Source organism: Cryphonectria parasitica (genome assembly GCF_011745365.1).
Source record: "Cryphonectria parasitica EP155 unplaced genomic scaffold M406scaffold_2, whole genome shotgun sequence".
Taxonomy (NCBI): domain Eukaryota; kingdom Fungi; phylum Ascomycota; class Sordariomycetes; order Diaporthales; family Cryphonectriaceae; genus Cryphonectria; species Cryphonectria parasitica.
In genome coordinates, this window is record NW_024468910.1 from 4151296 (window position 1) to 4170912 (window position 19617).

General features: G+C 52.6%; 4 protein-coding genes across 4 annotated transcripts; 3 read left to right on the plus strand and 1 right to left on the minus strand.

Annotated features, from left to right (window-relative positions):
• Positions 1 to 248: 248 nt before the first annotated feature.
• On the plus strand, positions 249 to 1753 carry M406DRAFT_355148 (Undecaprenyl diphosphate synthase). Its single transcript, XM_040923093.1, has 4 exons — positions 249 to 286; positions 413 to 522; positions 587 to 989; positions 1053 to 1753. The coding sequence occupies exons 2-4, from the start codon at positions 427 to 429 to the stop codon at positions 1541 to 1543; spliced, it is 990 nt and encodes a 329-aa protein (XP_040780030.1). The 5' UTR covers positions 249 to 286; positions 413 to 426; the 3' UTR covers positions 1544 to 1753.
• M406DRAFT_251339 (uncharacterized protein) lies at positions 1730 to 2786 on the minus strand (the record flags this gene model as incomplete). The annotated part of the gene is made up of 2 exons (XM_040916760.1): positions 1730 to 2617; positions 2700 to 2786. 2 exons carry the CDS (start codon positions 2784 to 2786, stop codon positions 1730 to 1732), a joined length of 975 nt encoding a protein of 324 aa, XP_040780031.1.
• A 389-nt stretch (positions 2787 to 3175) lies between these two features.
• Positions 3176 to 4668, plus strand: M406DRAFT_249769 (uncharacterized protein; the record flags this gene model as incomplete). Its single annotated transcript, XM_040916635.1, has 2 exons — positions 3176 to 4027; positions 4108 to 4668. 2 exons carry the CDS (start codon positions 3176 to 3178, stop codon positions 4666 to 4668), a joined length of 1413 nt encoding a protein of 470 aa, XP_040780032.1.
• Positions 4669 to 16327: 11659 nt separating this feature from the next.
• On the plus strand, positions 16328 to 18191 carry M406DRAFT_250582 (uncharacterized protein; the record flags this gene model as incomplete). Its single annotated transcript, XM_040916707.1, has 2 exons — positions 16328 to 17022; positions 17105 to 18191. The coding sequence occupies 2 exons, from the start codon at positions 16328 to 16330 to the stop codon at positions 18189 to 18191; spliced, it is 1782 nt and encodes a 593-aa protein (XP_040780033.1).
• Between the last annotated feature and the right edge of the window lie 1426 nt (positions 18192 to 19617).

Here is a 19617-nt window from a genome sequence, read left to right on the forward strand (position 1 = left end):
GCGATGTTCCAGGGGATGTTTGGCGATCCTGGGCAAGGAACCTTGGGATTCCGTTCAGGCTGTTGCAGGGGCCCCCAAACTAGAGCCCAGACCCCAGTGATGACAGCTCCCTTGCGGCAGCTGCGGCAGGCCCAAGAGACCAGTCCGAACATGCATGTGGCACTGCAGGCGGCGGCAATGCGAAATATTTCCCGATTCAGGACAACAACAAATTAAACTCGCCACCATCACTGCCACACCACCATGCCACCTTCCAAGACTTCCTAACACTTAGTGACAGCATTGTGTATGTATTTCTGGCATGTCATTCTGCTCTCCTTCTTTCCCCTCTACCTTGTCTTTCCTTCTCTGCCTTGTAGCTACGAGGAGACCAGGCTTTTCTAATCGACAAATCCTAGGGTCAACTTAGAAGGCAGCTTCGTTATCATGCCTTCACGACACCAAGTAGAAGAACTGTACAGGCGCGACGAGAAGGCTGGCGGGAAGCTTCTTACCCCACAGGAGAGAATAAAGCTCTTGGAGGTAAGCTGCAGGCCTGCGCGCCCGCCCTACTGCTCATAGGATAAGCAAGCTGACCAGACAAAAGCCATACCTGCCACCCACCAAGGCCACTCAAGAACAGAACGAGCGTTCTCGAGGCCGGCGACCCACCTTTGGCCTTCGAAAATTCCTCAAGTCGCAGATACACCTCCTGGTCTTTACCATTGTCCATACGATCTTCTCCATATACATCCGAACCCGACAAGCCTACCATGTTGTCCGTGACCGCATATTCTCCATCTTCTACTATCACCACCGCGATCCCGCCATGATACAAAAGGACGTCAAGGGTTTGGAAAGACTACCCAAGATCCTGAGCGTCATATTAAAGCTGGAAGATGACGGCAAGGGAGGTGCCGAGCTTGAGAGGCTGGTGAACGAGGTGGCAGAGATCTCGGCCTGGTGCGCTTGCGCCGGCATACCCGTGCTGAACGTCTACGAGAAGACAGGTGCATAATCCCCCTCCCCCCCCAAACTCCTGGCGAGGGAGGCTTCTGACACAGAATGTCCAGGACTTTTGAAGCAATACCTTCCCGAGATACACCGAGCAATCTCGCAGAACCTCAAATCGTATTTCGGCAAGCAACATCCGACCCTGGCGCTATGCGCTCCTCACGTCGAGTCAATCGAGTCACCAGCACCGACGGCTGGTTACGGAGGGGATGGGCCAGGTCACCTGCTGGTCAGGCTGGTATCACACGAGGACGGACGGGACTCCCTAGTAGATTTGACCAAGACACTGGCAGAGATGGCACAGAGGAACAAGGTGGACCCTGCGCATATCGACTCGGCTCTCCTTGACGGGGAGCTGAAGGATATCGTGATGGAGGAGTCGGACCTGCTGATCATATTCGGTCCCTATGTTGAGTTCCAGGGATACCCGCCCTGGCACCTACACATCACCGAGGTATTTCACGTCCCAGACAACGAGGGCGTTGGCTACCAGGTGTTCTACCGCGGCCTTTGCAAATACGCCAATGCGCAGTTTCGATGGGGCCGATAGTTGAGGCCTTCCAACATGTTGGAGCTTCTGTACAGATTCAAGGCATGACAAAGAAAGAAATAAAACAGAAAGAAAAGAAGAAAAAGAAGGACAAATGCAAGAGAGATGTCATTGATAGCATTAGATTTTTCTTTTTCTTTTCCCCTGTCCTTCGAGTTTCTATACCCCCCCCCCCCCAAATCAAAATCAAGACTTCCAGATTTGCATCTCACGAGCGTTCTCGTTCCACTTATACACTGGGCCTGTGCCAAGATTATAATTATAATAGTTGTCAGTTCCACCCTTTACCATGGCCCGTCGAAAAGTGATATTGATCCTCCCACCGGGGTCATTCTTGCCAGACCTCTTGGGAATTGCATGGAGCCAGCACGACTGGGTCTTCCCTCTCATGAGGACCATATCTCCACTCCCCAGAGGCAGCTTCAGCGGCTTCGCCTCAGGCAATTCCACCTCCTGCTGCTGTTGCCCACCCACGACAGCGGGCTTGTGCTTCATCAGAAAATCCCGCCTCGCCCCAAACGAGAACGAGGCGATGGCCGGCTCCGGACCCAGGAACCTCTCATCATCGCTATGATACGATATACTGTCTGCCCCAGACGAGTAGTAGTTGACCAAGCAAAAGTTGAACTTGCAGCCCCCCGTTGCCGCCTCGGCCGACCTCCGCAAGTCATCCAGACACTTTGGGATGGGGCGTGGCGCGTATCTGGCATACGCGCTCGCAGCGACCTTGCGTCCCGTCTCGGCGTCAACAATGGCTGTCTTGCCGCCGCCTTCTTCCGAGAAGCGCGAAGTCTCATCTAGGCCGAAGACGGTGGTGTACCGTGGGGTGTTGATATTGGTCTCCGTGCTGCCGCGCTTGATGGTATACTTTACACGGTAGAAGGGTAACTGAGACCGGAGGAAGCTGAAGACATCTTTAGCGAGGTAGGTAGGCACGTAGGGCTCGAAGTAGAGGAGGTCCAGATCTGGTTGGTCGTTGATCACGCGGCCTTCCACTGCTGGGAGGGACGAAAGGTCCTTGGAGATGTGTGCCGGGAAGTCTGGGATTGGGAAAGGGTATGTGGCGTGTGTCGACTTTAGAGTCTGATTCAATGAGGGTTATATGTGTCAGGACTGAGTTGATTATTGAGTTTGGCTTGGTACATAAAGATCGTACAGGAATCTCATCTTTCTGAATCTCATCAACCTTGCGCTGCTTAGACGGGGGTGCGAAGAACGCGTCGAGTGTCCGCTTCTTTGACATGTTTCTATGAGAACCAATTGTTCTACGAACCAGTAAAGAAGTAGTAATTCACAATATCATATGAGAATCTCATGTACTCGAGAACATGTTATGTTGTCTTTGGATGAATACAGTCGTGACATCACCAGTTGGTTGTTATTAGTGTCAGCCTTGCGGATAGGCCCACTAACGGACCCACCCAAGCAACCACCTGTAATAATCGTTTATTGGATGCAACCCCAGTGTTGACAGCCTCGCCAAATTGTTCAAAAATTCCCCACCAAAACTCACACCAGCAAAAGCACCCCCAACATCATGAATCTCATCACAGAACCACCATCTCCACTCACATAAACATGTCAGCTCCCGAATCTCACCCTATGGCTTTGAACTCTCAGCAAGAAGATATCATGAATCTTCTACGACCCCCTGTGCTCCAGCCCAGCGCCGTGCTCAACAAGGCCGCCTTCACCAAGACACTGAGCCTGGCCGCTGCGGCAGTGCGCGACAACAAGAACATCACACGCATCCGCCAGGCCCTGACCAAGAACGCAGCCATGCTCTCTCTAGAACGCATCTCCACCGTCGTCCCGGACCCAGACGCTCTCCTTGCCGCCAAGGGCCGCAAAGCTCTGCTACTCAACCCGACCATCTCCCCAGCGAAACCCGAGACGTGGGGGCCCGTGGTGTCGGAGCTTGTAAGGCAGGAAGAGGTCGGTATCGTGCCGTATGAGCTGCAGCTGGACTATGACTACTGGACGTACCGGGACGTGATGACGGCGCAGCTGCCGCCGGAGCTCCACGACGACATCCCTGCGGGCTTCAACACGGCGGGCCACGTGGCGCATCTCAACCTGCGGAGCCAGCATATCCCCTACAAGCAGTTGATCGGGCAGGTCCTGGTCGACAAGAACCAGCACATCACCACGGTCATCAACAAGGTGGATAATGTGGGCGATGAGTCCGAGTTCAGGACGTTTGCCTATGAGGTCCTGGCGGGGCCCGACGACCTCAACGTCGAGGTGAACGAGAACGGATGCGTGTTTCAGTTTGACTACGCCAAGGTCTACTGGAACAGCAAGCTCGAGAAGGAGCACACGAGGCTGATCAGGATGTTTAAGCCTGGTGAGGTGGTCTGTGATGTGATGGCGGGGATTGGACCCTTTGCGGTGCCGGCTGGGAAGCGCGGCGTGTTCGTCTGGGCGAATGATTACAACCCCGAGAGCTACAGATTCCTACAGGATGCTATCGCCCGGAATAAAGTGAGCATACTGATCATTTCATACACGTCACATAGAACAGACACTAGGTCCCCAGAGAGCTGACCCCTTTTTGACCATAGGTCCACCCTTTTGTCCGGCCCTTCAACAAAGACGGCCGTGTTTTCATCCATGAAGCCGTCGACAGCGTTCTAGCCGCCAACAGTGCCGGTGAAACGGTCACAATCCCCTCAAAACAAAAGGTCTCCCGCAGCAATCCAGATGCGCAGCGGCCCCCGCCCACCGTTATCCCCCTACCTGCCACCGTGTCCCACTTCGTGATGAACCTGCCTGCGTCTGCAACGGAATTCCTTCCCCACTTCCGAGGCCTCTATGCAGGTCACGAGTCCCTGTTCGCACCACACACGGCCACGAAGCTGCCGGTGGTTCATGTCCACTGCTTCGCGCTCAAGAGCGACGAGGACGTGCCGCGCATCGATGTCGCAGAGAGGGTGTCGAGGGAGCTAGGGAGCACGGTGGTCTGGGATGGAGTGAAGGACACGCCGGGCGGAAAGGCGGGCGAGGGGGATTTGGAGGAGGGCATGGTTGGGGTGCATCTCGTCCGGGATGTGGCGCCGGCCAAGAGCATGTACTGCGCGAGCTTCAGGCTGCCGGCTGATGTAGCCTTTGCTCCGAGGAAATGAACGACGGAAGGACATGACCACTCAGCATCATTTTCACATGACAAAACAGTATGAGTGTGTCCATGGAAATGGAGATCACCAACAAGCACACTGGGCAAGGAGGGGGCGCGGGAACAGATCACCGTCACCCCGACTATTAACCCCCCCCCCCCTTCCCCACAGACCCCCTCAGCCTGACGATCAGACCACTGTTCTGGTTAAAAGATGCCTGCAGTAAAACACGACGAGCGTCTTGTCTGGACAAACTCCCTCCTGGTCCGAATACAGAAAGGCAAATGAGAGGCTTATCAGCAGATTCGGAGGTGCCTACGGCCGAGCGAGTGCTGCACGGCCGTTGAAACGCATGGGTGGGCTGCACGACGACCGGAGGGTGGCATTAACGACATGGCTAGCTGCAACGGTATTTATTTCTCAGCACTACTCAACAACCTACATACTCGATGGTTTGCCAGGCCAGGGCATACACACAACGGCGCCCTGCGAATTTGGTTTGATTTGATGGTGTATATGTGCCTCAGCGGTGATGTGATGGCCGCCACGCAGAAAGACAGAAAGCAGAAAGCCTAGAACGTTCCAACGTCTTGAGGCAGGGGGGCACAGGGTAGCAAGCCATACGGATCATTATGTCGACCTGCATATGGTAAGGGCATCTGTTGTCTGCATTCATTGTCGAGTACCTACCTCTCTTGGCTGGCCCTTGCTTGCATGGCTGGCACACACACACACACACACACACACACACACACCCCTCTCCTTTGGTTCTTCTTGGAGCTTGTTACAAATGGTCCCAGTAGGCTGGGAAGGGGGTGGGAAACAAAGTAAAACCGCCACCTTCTCCAAACTCCCCAAGGTAATCGCACCAAAGGATACCGCGTTACCTGTCGGTAGTAACTTCGTGTTCGGCGCACCGGCACACACACACACACACACACACACACAAAAGACAGAGGAAACCAGGTTTGCTCATCTCGGTAGCGATCGACCATGCAGGGCTGTTTTTATTTTCGTTTTATGTCATGGCACTGCAATATTTGATGCAATTGGGTCAATCCAACCCCTTTCCCAACCATGAACAAAGAGGATTCGGGTCGCGACCAGCATACTTCTCCTGGATACAGGTCCTGATAGGAAAGCACATGGGAGTGTGGGTTCATGGCCCGACGGACGCATGCAGTTGTGCAAGCCACACATCCAGTCACGTACCTTTTGTGTGTCTACATGTGGCAGCCACGAAGATATCTGAAAAAGAAAACCTGTTTGCAAGCCGTCCGGTCCAATACATATAATCAATGCTGCGCACGACAACAGCAGCCACGCAAGATAGGCATGTCAATACATTTGAAAGACAAGACGAGACAATTAAGATCACATCCCCCCACCCCTCTGCACCCCTTCCAAGTGCACAAGACATCCAATGTTTTGATCGTATGATGAACCATGAGCATAACTGCGAGTCTGTTCAGAGCCGCATGGCGCTATTGCGCAAGCTAATGGTCAAAAGGGAGAAGGATAATCATGAGCTTGACGTGTCTTTTATTGCATGTGAAGGCTAACAAAACCTTTTAAACCTGGGGTCAATAATAATAATGCAGGATGATGATCATGGATAGCCAAACTCTGGGTTCTCTTCGTGTCTCGTCGCATTTGAAAGTGCTGAACGCAGCGAGCGAGGTCGCAGCAGCCAGCGGCCGGATCAGGTATTCCCATGTTGGAGGTTCGCCATTTACCACATCCGACGTATTGCGACCTGCCTGCGGCGTCTGCGAATTGATATCCTTTTAAGGAAGTAATTCCGTATTTGATTTTTATTATTATTTACCTTTTTGATCTAAATATTTGATCTCGATGAGGTAGTATGTATTTGAGAATGGGGGGGGGGGGGAGAAAGTAAAAGAAAAAGAAACGACGTCAAGTCACTACTACTGCTTCCCACCACCATTACAATGCCAAGTACGGAGTAGAAAATCAGCGGCACCGCTGTTGCACCCTCATCTCACCGTTGCCGCAAGCTGTCAAATGAGACAATTGGCCAAGCCAACTTTATCTCTGGTTGTTGTCCGTGCAATCAATCACACACAACCTTTTACACACACACACGCACACACACACACACTCCTCGAACAAGTGCGAGCATCCTGCCGAAGGAGCCACCCCCCTTCCTCTCCCTGGTGTGCACGGCGCACGACAGACCGGTGAGTCCAGATGCATGACAGGTGATCTGCCACTGCCCTATCAAAGTGATGCCGATTACCCTCTGTGTCAACACACGGGGGGCGGGGGAATGAGCAGACGTGTACGCAATATATAGAGCGAAGACGATAGACATTTGGTGGTGTAGTTTGCTTTCCACCTATCCCGCTCGGTGGTTTCTTCTCTCACTCACTCACTCACACACATACACTCTCTCTTTCCTCTGTCGCTTGCAAGCGCTCGCAGCTTGGAATCGTACCCGGTCTGACATATAGAGTTACATACATACGACCTTGCCTTTTCATCATGCAAATAAGAAAGCGAAACGGGGGGGGGGGGACATAGCAGCCCCAACCCCCCTCAGGGCTGAGATAGACGCAGCAGAATCCAGGAGGGGTTCAAAAGCAACGACACCCCGCTGCTGATGCTACTACTACCAGTACCACTACCGACAACACAAGGGCTTCAATGGGCAGATTAGTTCGGGAGGAACAGGGCGGGCGAACGGTTCGGGAGGGGACGGCTGAGGAATTCATGAGAGGGGGGGAAGGGCGATAATACAACCAACGCCTCTTGCATATGAGGTCCTCTTGCTGTTCTCGTTTCGTTCGGGACGGCCTGTGCAGCGATCATAGCGGGCGGCTTGGTTCTCTCTTCTTCTCTCGGTGCTTTCTTGTTTTTGCTTTGCTCTACATACCGTGTGGATGCGGTGACCGCACTGCTTCTTTCTTCTTCTTCTTTCGTAGGCCCTGCCTTTTTTGTTGTCAAAGGAGGGGGGTCGGTCCACCAGACTGCAACGACGGTACGAGGGAAGAGAGTGCATAAAGAATGACGACAAGGACGAACGAACAATCGAGGAGATCGCAATGTCTTTTTGCATTTGCGAATTGTTTACGTACTAGGTACGATGGTAGTATCGAGTGTATTGCAAACACACACACACACACACACACCGCACATCTTGTAGAATGTGCTGCTGCAGCCCTGCCCTGCATTTGGCATCTAATCACCGACGACCGGACGCAGTCAGCAGTAGTATGTTGTATCAAAACCCCCCCCCCCCTTCCTCTTCCCGCCTGCCAGGGATCCCGATAAGGAGGAGGGAGACCCCGCGGCCCTTGCCTTGTCTCTCGTTCCTTTTTTCTCCTTCCTTCACTTATCAACATGAGCGCAGACACCTTATCAGCAGGATCCGAACCGGTGACTTGAATGAAATTTTGACTCGTTTTCCTTAAAAGACTAAGTATTATAGTATTGTCTGTTCTCTGTTTGACTATCTCATTATCAAAATCCCGCACCGGCTCTCGTCGGCACGAACGTCCCATCCCCCCCCCCTTCCTTTGTCCCTCGATAACCCTTCCCAGGCCGGCTCTTGTTCTTCTTCTCCTAAGTTTGGAGCCGATGTACCTCATGCGGTGAACAATGAGGGCTGAGACGGAACAAGTACCTCGTCGCATTCGTCTGTCCTTGGTCTCTTCGGCGGAGGTGAAACGTGGGGAAAGGAAAGACTCGAAAAGAGAAAAGAGAAAAAAAAAAGAGTGCCCGGGAGATGCTGCGAGGAATTGACCGCGCGGCTATCTTTTTCGCCCTCGAGTCGGGCCTTTCCAAGGTTCCCTCTGCCGGGCGTAGTCCGGACCTAAACGACGGTGGTGCCGCCGTCTGTTTTAATTTTTTTTTTTCGCCCTCTTCAGGTTTCTATCTTGGAAGCCCTTGTCTTGTCTTTGGATCTTGGGGGAAAAGAAAAGAAAAGAAAAAAAGAAGAAGAAAAATCACAAAGGAGGAGGATGAGGTTGTGCAGATGTGTGTGGCACGCCATATTAATCCCCGTATATACATGAGATGCATACATACCTACAGGGACGATCAGTACCACCGTATGCAGCCACACCACAGATTCGTGTGCGTCCAGCAAAAACGGCTCGGGTTGCCTCTTTAGGGAACAAGAAAGGGTTTTTATGGAGATGAGAAGGGAATTCCTTCCTGCGACCAGACCACGGAAAGTCCGTTTCACCTGCCCCCAGGCCAAGGGTCAAAGCAGACAAAAGTCTAGACCAAAACCGATCAGCGGTGTCCCGTATTTTCCCATGTCCTTAGGGGCTGGGTGGCGCTGGATTGAACCAAGAAGAATTGCGTCCGTGTGCTCCATCTATCCCGCATCGAGCCTCCTCTCTCTCTGTTCTTGCCCCCCCCCCCCTACTGCACCGGATGTCTCCCCCCCCCACCTCCTAGGCGCGGGAACGGAAAGCGTATCCATTCTTCTTCTTCTTTTCCTCTTCTTGATTTGCTGACTGACTATCCCTTCATAGGGTCATATATAGGACGCAGGAAGCGACCGAAGGGTGATGCAGCTTGTCCAATTCGGATGCCCTCGTTCTGCATTTTAAAGACTTATCATGTGGGCCTGCCCCAAGCCGCAAGAAGAGAGAATGAAAGAAAAGAAAAGAAACAGCGCCAGCATCCAAACCTTCCTCTACTTGGACAATCCGACGACCCCTCCTCCTTCTCCGTCTTTTTCTATACATCCCCCCCCCCCTTTCAGGAGCTCCGGATCAACAAGCCCGGCCGTACCGTAGAGTCCGAACAGCAGGGCTTCGAGAACGTGGCAGGGTGGGGAAATTTGACTTGACGCCACGCCCGGGTGCTGGTGGCCCCTCCTTCCCACACACCCCTCCCCTCCCTGAGAGCCAAGCATTGGTCTGATGTCTGTATAGTATCTGTATAGTACGGACTGCGCAGCGTGACTCGCTGGTGGTCATATGCAGGTTTGTCTATAGTAAATGCTTAGTATACGCAATGTTGTTTCTCTCAAGCAGCCCATACGAAGAACAGAAACCCTGTTTTTCTTTTTTATTTATTTGGTTTTGATTCCACCATTTCTCTGCACACCTGTTTGGGGGGGGTCCAGAACTTTTACTTGTTTCAAAGACCACCACACTTGGCATCCATTCAAAAGCTAGAGAGGGTTCGTCGGCGACAAAAGAACCTGTCATTCCTCCCCCCAGAGCGCGCTCACCCCACGCCTGTAGTACTTCCTCGCCGATCTCTTACTGCTCATGTGCCCAATGAGCACGGTCTCGAACCTGTCAGTCGGTCGTGGGTACCAAGCCCACGGGGGGGTTCCAACGGGCTGTGCAACCCAAAGAAGCCTCAAAAACGACAGGTCATGTTTGCGACCTTCTCCCCAGCACGCCCAGGATGCCGCGGCTGCCAGCGGATGCGCATAATAAAATTTACAAAGAGGGGGGTTTTTTTTCTTCTTCTCTTCTTCTTTCTTCTTCCCTTTCTTGTTTGTGTCCCTGGTCCTTTCCATTATTTTTCTCTGCCCGCTCCCTCTCCCACCTTTACCTCCTTGTCTCCTTGCTCCTTGGCCATCCGAGACCTTCTTGCCAACCATGCGCGGTTTCTTTTCTCCTTCTGCTTTGCTGGCAGAGGAAAGGAAGGGAAAGGGGGAAGAAGAAGAAGAAGAAAAAGAAAAAAAAACTTCTCTCGATTCGCCCCCTTCCCAGCCTTGCCTCGTCTAACAGGTTGAAAACTTACCCACCCCCCGTGGAGGTCCCGCACTATGCTATAGCCGACCCACCCGCTCGTTGCCTAGCGCCCTCGGGGGCTCGGGAAGCTACCTCTTGTGCTACCATAGTCACAGTCTTGGCTGGTACAAGCTCAGCCGCAGGTTGAGGGGAGAGGAGTTGAAAGAGGTGACCCCCATGGGCGAGCGCTGTCCCTTTCTGACGTTGATGGGAGCGCATTCATAGTAGGTATAGTACCACAGTAGTATTACCATTGTAGGAATGTAGGGAGGGAGAGAGATAGAGATAGAGAGATAAGGAGAGAGAGAGAGCCTCATCGTGCTCCGGCCCCGCAGTCGTAGATTCATGCGTGCACATCGGGTCTCAACGGGGGACGCGCGCGCGCGCAGAAGCCCCGCCACCGCTGGAAGGAAGATGGGCATCGTCCCCCTCCTGGAGCCTCATCGTGTGGGCGCGCTTGCGTGTGTGTCCCATAATAGTTGTCATTCATTCCTCGCTATAAAATAAAATAAAAAGAAAGCAAAAAAGCATGTTTTGCAACAGACTCTCCCCCCCCCGTCCTCTTTTCACCCCTTCCCTCTGGTTGTCTCTTTTCTTTTTTTTCTCTCGTTGTCGTTGGGAGATCAAGATCTCGATACCTCGATATCTGATCGAGAGATCCCTTCCCTTTGAACAAGGAGGCTGGTTCAAGTGGATTATCGCTACCATACATGGAAGTACGTTCCATGGTATAATCGAGAGGCCTGGGATTCGTCCGCTTCCAATTGCTATCAACGCTAGCTGCTTCTGTGTTGGGTGGTATATCGGAGCTGTGCTCTCGGGAGGGGGGAGTTGTGCTGTGGTGCTAGTCCACCATAGACGACGACGATCAGGGTCCTGACGGCTCCTGTTAGGTGCTACCTGCTAATGCTCGTTACCACCAACCGCCAATAGTGGCACCCATCGTGATGATAGGACCCCCCTACTTCTCCCGCTAGCTCTTTCCCGGGGGAATGGGCTCGTGATAGTCGTCTCCCGGCTCAAGTTGCTCCCTCCTTCCCTAGTCACCCACTTCCGATGCTGTCATTAGTACACTTAAAACTGCTGAAGGGAAGGAAGGCCTGACTCGAGTTGGCCTATGAGGACGGCGTCCTTCTATCCGACCTGATTGATATTGAGGATGGGAGACGATGATGGGTTTTGGCGATGTGGAGAATAAAACCTTGGGTCAGCGTTGGGCCAAAAGAAGCATTGAATCTAGGAAGATAGATATGCACGGCCCTTTTAGAGAGTCTAATGTCGGACGGATTCTCAGGTCTAGGCGTCTTCGTCCCTCCGTTAGTTGTATGCAAAGTGAAAGCACCCGGATGGCCCAGTGGCCCCAAGATTCCAGTATTACCGCTACAGGACCAGGATAGCCAGGCAGCTAGCAAGCAAGAAAGCAAGTAGTAGGTACTACTTAGTACAGTAAGTAGTGTGTCAGAAAGGGCCAAGCAAAGCCGCCTCGACGTTGGTTCGGAAACTTTGGTGCCTAGCCTCGTAATTCCTACATAGTACACAGAAGTCTGCAAGGTGGCGTCGCAAGGCACTAGACCAGAGCTTGCATTTTCTTTTCCCCTTTCCCCAGTGGTGCGCTGCTGCAGCAGCAGCTCAAAAGAGGGATTGGCGGAAAGGCTGGTTGGTCCAACGTCGATCGCAAGGGGGGAGACTTTCAACCATACGGTGTGAGGATCTGCGCAGGACGGCACAGGTGATGATGAGAAGACATGCCGCTAACAAATCTAATTCTTGTAGCAAATATCAAAGGATACAATCAATGATACCGGGGCGACCCGTTCTGCCAGACGAGACGTTAGTCTGCAGGACTTCTGTAGCTAGAGGAGGGGCTCGGGCTAAACAGGCGCCTCTTCTCTGATGGGAAGCCTATCTTGTTTTCATTATCCTATGCACGACATGCAGCAGTAACACCAGAAGGAAAGGGAAAACGTTTTGGGGGGGGGGGGGAACGCAGCCGGGAGAATTCGGGAGTTTGGCTCCGGACACAAGGACCACAGCCAGCGGGGGATTGGGGTTGAAAAGGAAGGTACGGTTCCTGGGTGAGAGATAACTACGTCTGTACGCCCGCAGGGGGAGCAGCGGTGAGCGTGGCTGCCTTTGCTGCAGCTGCAAACGAATGGTCCCAATAAACGGCCTTCAAGCAAGATGATGCTGACCTTGTTCCCCGGCGTTGCTTTGATCTAGAATAGGGCTTGCTGGCATACGTCAAGAATCAGGGGGCCTCTGGCCAATGAAAAGGATCAGGGACGAGTCTTCTCCATAAACCTTGATTGAGGATGTCTGAGCTTGGGGTGGTCTCACAGCCTGTGGGGTAAGGAAGTAGGGTAAGGAAAGGTTTCAATCCCAATTGCGCAGTCCAGCAGGTGATTGTTGGGATAATTCGTCCGTGAACTACAAAGAAATTATCAAAGGAAACTAGCTGACAGCATGGGCAAGAACTCATTCATCATTCATTCATCTATTGAAAACACACCCAATCCAACATTGTGCAACGCAAAGACTTGGAAAGCGGAATTCGTTCCTGAGGCCAGGAGGGAGTAGTGACATGTTGTACATTCCTAAGGGTTTGGATGACATCAGAGTTCCGAATTCGAAATGAGCAGGTCTCAGAAGCTGAGAGCAGCGGTTTTTGCTTGCTTATTGGCCCCCCCCCAAACGAACTGACGCTCCCCCAGCACCCCCAAAGAATGCAGAGATGATCTGATTCCAGAGCTCTCTCCGCAAAAAAATCCCCAGACTTTTGCAAGAAGAGCTCGGCCTAAATCTGGCAATTTCTGACATCGATCCCCCCGGATTCAGGAACCAGCTCAACCCCCGTTGTGCGGCTCCCCACAGTCCGTGCTCCAGTGGCTTGCCTCGCTGAAAACAATTCTCAGCCAGTCGACCTCGACCCCAGGTCTGGGATCTTGGAACACGCATCACTGTGGCCCCAATTTTTTTTTTTGATAATAAAAAATTGATACCCCAAAGGGTAAAGCTGGGGCTCTGGAGAATTATTATTTCCAGCCAAGAAGGAGGAGAAGAAAAAAAAAGAAGAGAAGGACGAAAAACACCAGAAGCTTGCCTATTTGGCGCTTTCCCTTCTTCCTTGGGGCGGGAGGAGGATCTGCAGAACACTTGCGTAATGCTGATGTTCTACATAGTACATGCTTTGGGTTCCTTTCTTGAAGCAGCATACTACCTTCGGTCATTGCTATGCACGTCTTGCGTGGGTACTCATACCCGTTGGAATTGCCGTCTTTACTTTTTTGGTATGATGATAATCTCGCTGTAACAAGTCAAGTGATCATTCTACTGTGGGTGGGGACCGAGACTGACCGCAATGCCAACCGAACTTGTCAGGGCAGACAAACCCCCCCCCCCCCCCCAAAAGGGCGCGGTGCACGTACCACAGTAAGTACCATAGCACAATCAACGCCAGCAGGGCACAGCAGGGGCCACCAGCACCTACCATTCCGACATGCTTTCACCATCGTGACGAACCATGTACACTCAAGCTGTACCCCAGGATGGCGATGGACCACATCTCGCTTCATCCAAAGGGCCCAGTCTACCCATCGCAGTACAACACACAAGACAGCACAGCATCGCAACAGCGGGGACGGATGGGGAGGGGCAGGAACGAGATCCCAGGCCAAGTCAACAGCGGTACAGCGGCCCCGTGATCCCCTTTTCCTGGGGCAAGAAAGAGCCACAGGAAGAGTTGACTTTCTTGTCTGACCTTTTTCTTTCCTCTCTCGTCCTTGTTTTTTTTACTTACGTGTCTAGCCTGACCCTGCGACTCCTCGGGTGGCTTGTTGAATCACTTACCATCCTCGTAGTACTCTTTTACCGCGGGATATCGCAGTACCTTCTACCATCCTCGGCTGAATCCCGATCTAAGGTGTTGGTCGGATCATTATCCTCGGCCCTCCTTGAGACAGTACATTGAGCCGTTCGACGACTCACCTCATCTCACCTACCACACACACATGCAAGTCTCCGACCAAGATGGGTCATTGTGACTTGTCGCGCAGGACCCCGAGCGACATCTTCCGAAATCAATAAACCTGCCTAACAACAAATGCGGTCGTCGTTTCCTTGGGACCGTGCTAATCCTCAAATATCCTTTTTCCCTATAACGCTGCTCCACCCAAGGTCCTCTTGCTCGCTAGTGTCGCATGCAAGCGAATCCTCATAGCCGAGCCCTTCTGGTCGGAGGAGAAAAGACATGGCACTTGCGCTGCATACCCCGTCCAGGACTGGTGAGAGAGAAAGAGGGAAAGAGAGGTGCACACACACCACACACACACACACTACCGTACATACACAATACTTCTACTTGTACATTCACAAGAGTAGGGCTACAGTCCCCCTCCCCCCTGTCGCCAGAGACCTCCTCCCCCCCTTCAAGGCGTGGCAGACGTAAAACCCAATCAGCCCTCCCTTGTCATTATGACTTTCCTGCAGGAGCATTTTGTGGTTTCCCTCGTTCCTCACTTCACTGCACTTACAGTATAACCCTTGGCGCCGCAGAGCCGAGACGACCCAGCTATGGCGTAATGTGCCACATATCTGGGAGGGGAGTGGCTGTCGCGCTTCTCAACAAACTGCTCCCGGGACGATAGCAGGGTGTCCGTCGGCTCAGGAGGTGGTGGTTCCGGTGATGGTGCTGTCATGACGTGTTCAACTATATAAAATTGCTTTCTGTGTGTTATGTATGTCTCTTGGTAAGTGGTAGGAACCACAAACATAAGTGGTTATCGGAGAGTGGTAGGAATAGAAGAAGTCAAAAAGAAGGTCTAATCGCCACAGCATTGGCGAGGAACACGGCAAGCTCGAGTACTACTGCACTAGTACATAGTATGTACCAACTGCAACCCTGTTGGCGTCAGTTCAGGTTGGCGGAAAGAGAGGGGAAAGGGGATCGGGGAGAAGAAAAAAGAAGGAAGAGAGAAAAAAAAAGCCTGTTAGTACTCGATTAGGACTAGTGTTTTTTCTTTTCTCATGCAGCACCGTATCGAAGTGGGTGAAAAGCCTAGAACCCCGGTTAGGCCCTCCTCCCCCTCCCCATCCTTTCCCAGATCGCCTTTTTGAGTTGACCTTGGCCAGGGGCCTGGCCTTTCACCCATGCACGCATGCCGTTTGCTTTTCACTTCCCACCCCATACCTGTCTCCGGTTCTGCGGTTCAAACGCTGCACCCATCTCGCGCCTTTTTAAGTCTTTGGGCCTGCCACCTCATCTTGCCTGTTGTCCACCCCCGTCATTCTCAAAGTCTTTGCATACTTGTAGGAAAAGCTGTTCTTTTTTTTCCTTTGCTTCTCTCCACTCGACATCATATATCCTTAAAAACCCCTTCCTCCTCCTCCTCCTCCTCTCCTCGAGCTAGGCCTGTTTATCTGCAGACCATTCTTAAGTCACTCGTTGCTCTTTGTTATCTCGCACGCTCTTCCCCCTTCCCCCCTTAGACAGCGAGAAGAGACCCGCAGGCCCGAGGCACGCTTCTTCAGAACTTTGGGCTGAACGTTTGGCACCTCGTCTCGCCTCGACTACAGCCCGTATCCAGCCGACCAGGCACGCACGCCGAGCTCCACCACCGCCCTGTCAATCTCCACAGCCCTCGCCTTCACTGCCTGCTTCGCTGGGCCCACGCAGAAAGAAAAGTGCAGGCAGGTCGAGGCCTGGCAAAGTCAGTGTTCATGGTTCACAACTGCCACCCACTTTCCAGCCCTGAAATAATTTCGAGAAACCCAAATCACCCAGCAAACCTCTTCCCACACACAGAACAACTTCCTCTTTCTACGTCCGCCGACTGGATCGCGTACCGATGACGGACCCTATCCCAAGATCTGCAACGCAATTTACAGAGGTGATCTCGGACATATCGTCCAACTGATCACACCGTCATCACAACCATAAATCCGACATGGCCGTGGTGATCACCTCCGAGGAGAGCTCCTACTATGCTCCTTCTGGTCTCCGCCGCTCGCAATCTCAGGTAAAGTTTTCTACGAGGCAGTCCGGTGGTTTTCACACATCCGCCTCGGCCTCCAGGATACACGATCTTTATCAATCACCACCCGTCAAGACCATCCTCGCCGACTCCAACACCTCCACGGCGCCCTCCTCTCCTAGGACGATACAGGTATCGACCGCCGACCTGTCATGTTCCTCGACGCCAGCCAGCAATCTCTCCCTCTCCACAGAGAGCGATCCCTGCGACGACCCCATATTACGAGCCCTGGATGACGACGACATCGTGTTCCCAGAATATAACGACGATTTTGGGACAAATTCTCCAGAAGAACTGGAGCCCCCTCCGAGCCCACGAGCTGCCAATTCAGGCAATGAAACCTCCACGACCGCCTCCGTTCCTCACACCCCTGATCTGTGGGACAATGTTCCCGCCGCCGACGACACTGCTGTCGGCGACCAGCCTACCCGTCATGTTGACTACCTGTCGCATGACTGGAGGATGGAGGACATATGGTCGTCATGGAAACACATCGTGTCCAACAGGGACAGCTTCAACAACGCTGCACGGCTGGAGAATGCGTCCTGGAGGACCTGGATGAAAGCCAAGAACCACCTCAAGACCATCTCTCCAGAGACATTAAATTGGTTCGTCATATATACCTTCTGTACAACCGTCACTACTACTACTACACAGGGGCTCGGTCGCTGACTTATATATATCTCGCAGGCTGAAAGACTGTGATGTCACCTGGCTCTACGGTCCCCTCCTCCCAGGGAAGAGCAGTAGTCTGTCTGGGTCGAACCATGACTCCAGAGTAGGGATTTCCAAGTCGAACTCGTTTATACAATCACAGTCCAAGAAGAAGCCGATCCTCAAGAAGCGCAGCATGTCTGAGGTGATGCTGCAGAAGTCACTGTCATCCTCTTCCCTGGTGAAACAGGCCGCCGCCGCTGTTCAGGCGCAACAGAGGGAGCTACCACGAGGTATAAGGTTGTCCGCGAGGCCGAGACTGGCACGGGCCGCTACCGATTATGTGACCTTTCCGTTCTCTTCACGGAGGATGAGCAAGGAAGACCTGAGTACTGCACCCTCCTCGTCAACGTCTGGCATCATCAGCCCAAACAGCGAGCGGAAACACATCCACTTCAACGAACAGGTGGAGCAGTGCATCGCAGTCGAGGTCAAGGGCGATGAGGACGACGAAGACATGGACTCGGACCGGTTCAATATCGGTTACGATAGCGAGTCTGATGATGGGATCGTGATGAAGCGGACCAACACCCGGAAGCGACGACCCATCTTACGCAGGAAGCCAAGCAGACACGAAAGCTCGGACAAGAAGATGCTCAACCCGCTGCCGCCGACCACTCTGAAATACCGGGATGACGACACACCAGAGCCCGTCGAGACCGCCATGAAGCATTCCTACAGGAGCCCCATGATGTCGCCGTCGTCGTCGCAAGAAACCCTCCGGCCCTCCAAGTCCTCTGGGAAGATGTTCTTTGTGGACGAATCAGACGAGGAGGAGGATGAGACTGGGGACGATGGGTTTAGTGGTCCCGGCTTGAGATCGCCACCACCGGGCGGTTTCGGATCATCATCATCGTCATCGTCATCAGGATTCCGTCGCAGCCCCTCTTCGAATAGCCTCAACGCAGCACCCGCCGGTATGAAGAGAACCGAATCCGGTATGTTCATGCCCTATGAGGAAGGCGAAACGGCCTCAGAAGGGATCGTTGGCTTCGTTCTTGACACGGTAAATACGGCCCGGGATATCGCCCATGTGGTTTGGAACGTCGGGTGGAGGCGTTGATGTTGACTTTGCTCGTTCAGAAAAAGAAGGCTCCCCAGATCTCATCTCCTCGATACCCACGCGATGATTGAGCACTTTCTCTCTGTCAAAAGGCTGTTTCACTTCTGCGGCGAGACATGGCAGCACGTCTCCTCTGCGCAGTCACACACATGCACACCCACACAAAACACAAACATACACACACACACACACACACCATTTCTAGCATCATCCTCCTGTTCTACGATCGATTGTACGATTAGCATCCATGGAGCGTTCTGCGTCATGGTTTGAGCGTTGCAAATTTCTTACCGCATCCTCACCAAACTAATCAAGGCCATCACGGCGGCCTCTTCGACATCCAAAGCATCCGATTCGACAGCAATCATCGAACCTCGACTACGTTATCAGCATCATAACGAAAGGCGTTTTTTTTCTTTGGGGGTCAATACCACATTTCGAGACCCGGAAAGGCATGCACCGGTACCTCTTACTCGGATAGTCTTGTCTTTTCTTTGGTGGTGGGATCGTTATACTCGGGCATGCATCGAGCAGCAGGCTTGAGAGAGGGGACGGAACTCGTTCGAACGAGTAACTGGGAGACGGTAGTGGATCATCCTTCGCATTGTGAGGAATCTATATCAGTTGCCATATGGCGCATTACGGAATCTTTCTCTTCTTCAAAATCATTGGAGTTCAAATCAAAAGCAACAAGGATTGGGGTCGGGTGCTCACTTTAGGGATTGGTCATATGAATTTTTGTTTCTTGAAACCCTTGGAGCGGCGTTCTGAGAGGGGATGATAATATCACAAGTTCTAGCGAGGGTCTGGAGCCGGGGGGGGGAGGGGGGGAGGTTTACTCCCAACAAGGTTCATCCTGACGGAGACCACAATATCTCAAAAAGGGCGCGCGGGATTCTTAAATATTTGGTAGAGAAAACCATGACCAACGTGCGTTGCCTCGTACCAGAGCAGGATACTCGAGAGGAATTAAGATCGAGCCTTTTCTTTTAATACTGCCCACAGGATCACTGAGCTGGAAGTGTCCGAGTACACAGGAAGGAAGGGGGAGGGACCACAACAAAGAAAAGGGTTGAAACAAGAGTTTATGTCTCTCTTTCATCCAATGCTTGAAACCCGGGGAGGGGGGGGGGGCGCCCTTGTATATAGGAAACTCCTGATATTGGAAGAAGAAATTTAGGGGAGGGTGTGGGATTTTAACGTACAAAAACAAGCGGACAACACATAACCTTCGGAAAGCCTTCACCCAGAGGCTAAACCAATATACGTACTTACATGTTTCCTCATTTTATGTGTCTTTGGTCTGACGATCGTGTGATGAAATGCCCACTTTGTGTCCGCCCCGCCCCGTTTATGTGTCAGGGCTTATTGGCCCGCCACCGCCCCCCGGTTGACCGGAGCAGAAGAGCGGCTCTGGCCCGTTCGG

Bases quoted from the DNA above. Each gene is read 5' to 3' on its own strand.
- M406DRAFT_355148 (XM_040923093.1), top strand. From the start codon at position 427: ATGCCTTCACGACACCAAGTAGAAGAACTGTACAGGCGCGACGAGAAG. The intron at 523-586 runs GTAAGCTGCAGG...ACCAGACAAAAG, and splicing joins AGAGAATAAAGCTCTTGGAG to CCATACCTGCCACCCACCAA. The intron at 990-1,052 runs GTGCATAATCCC...CAGAATGTCCAG, and splicing joins GAACGTCTACGAGAAGACAG to GACTTTTGAAGCAATACCTT.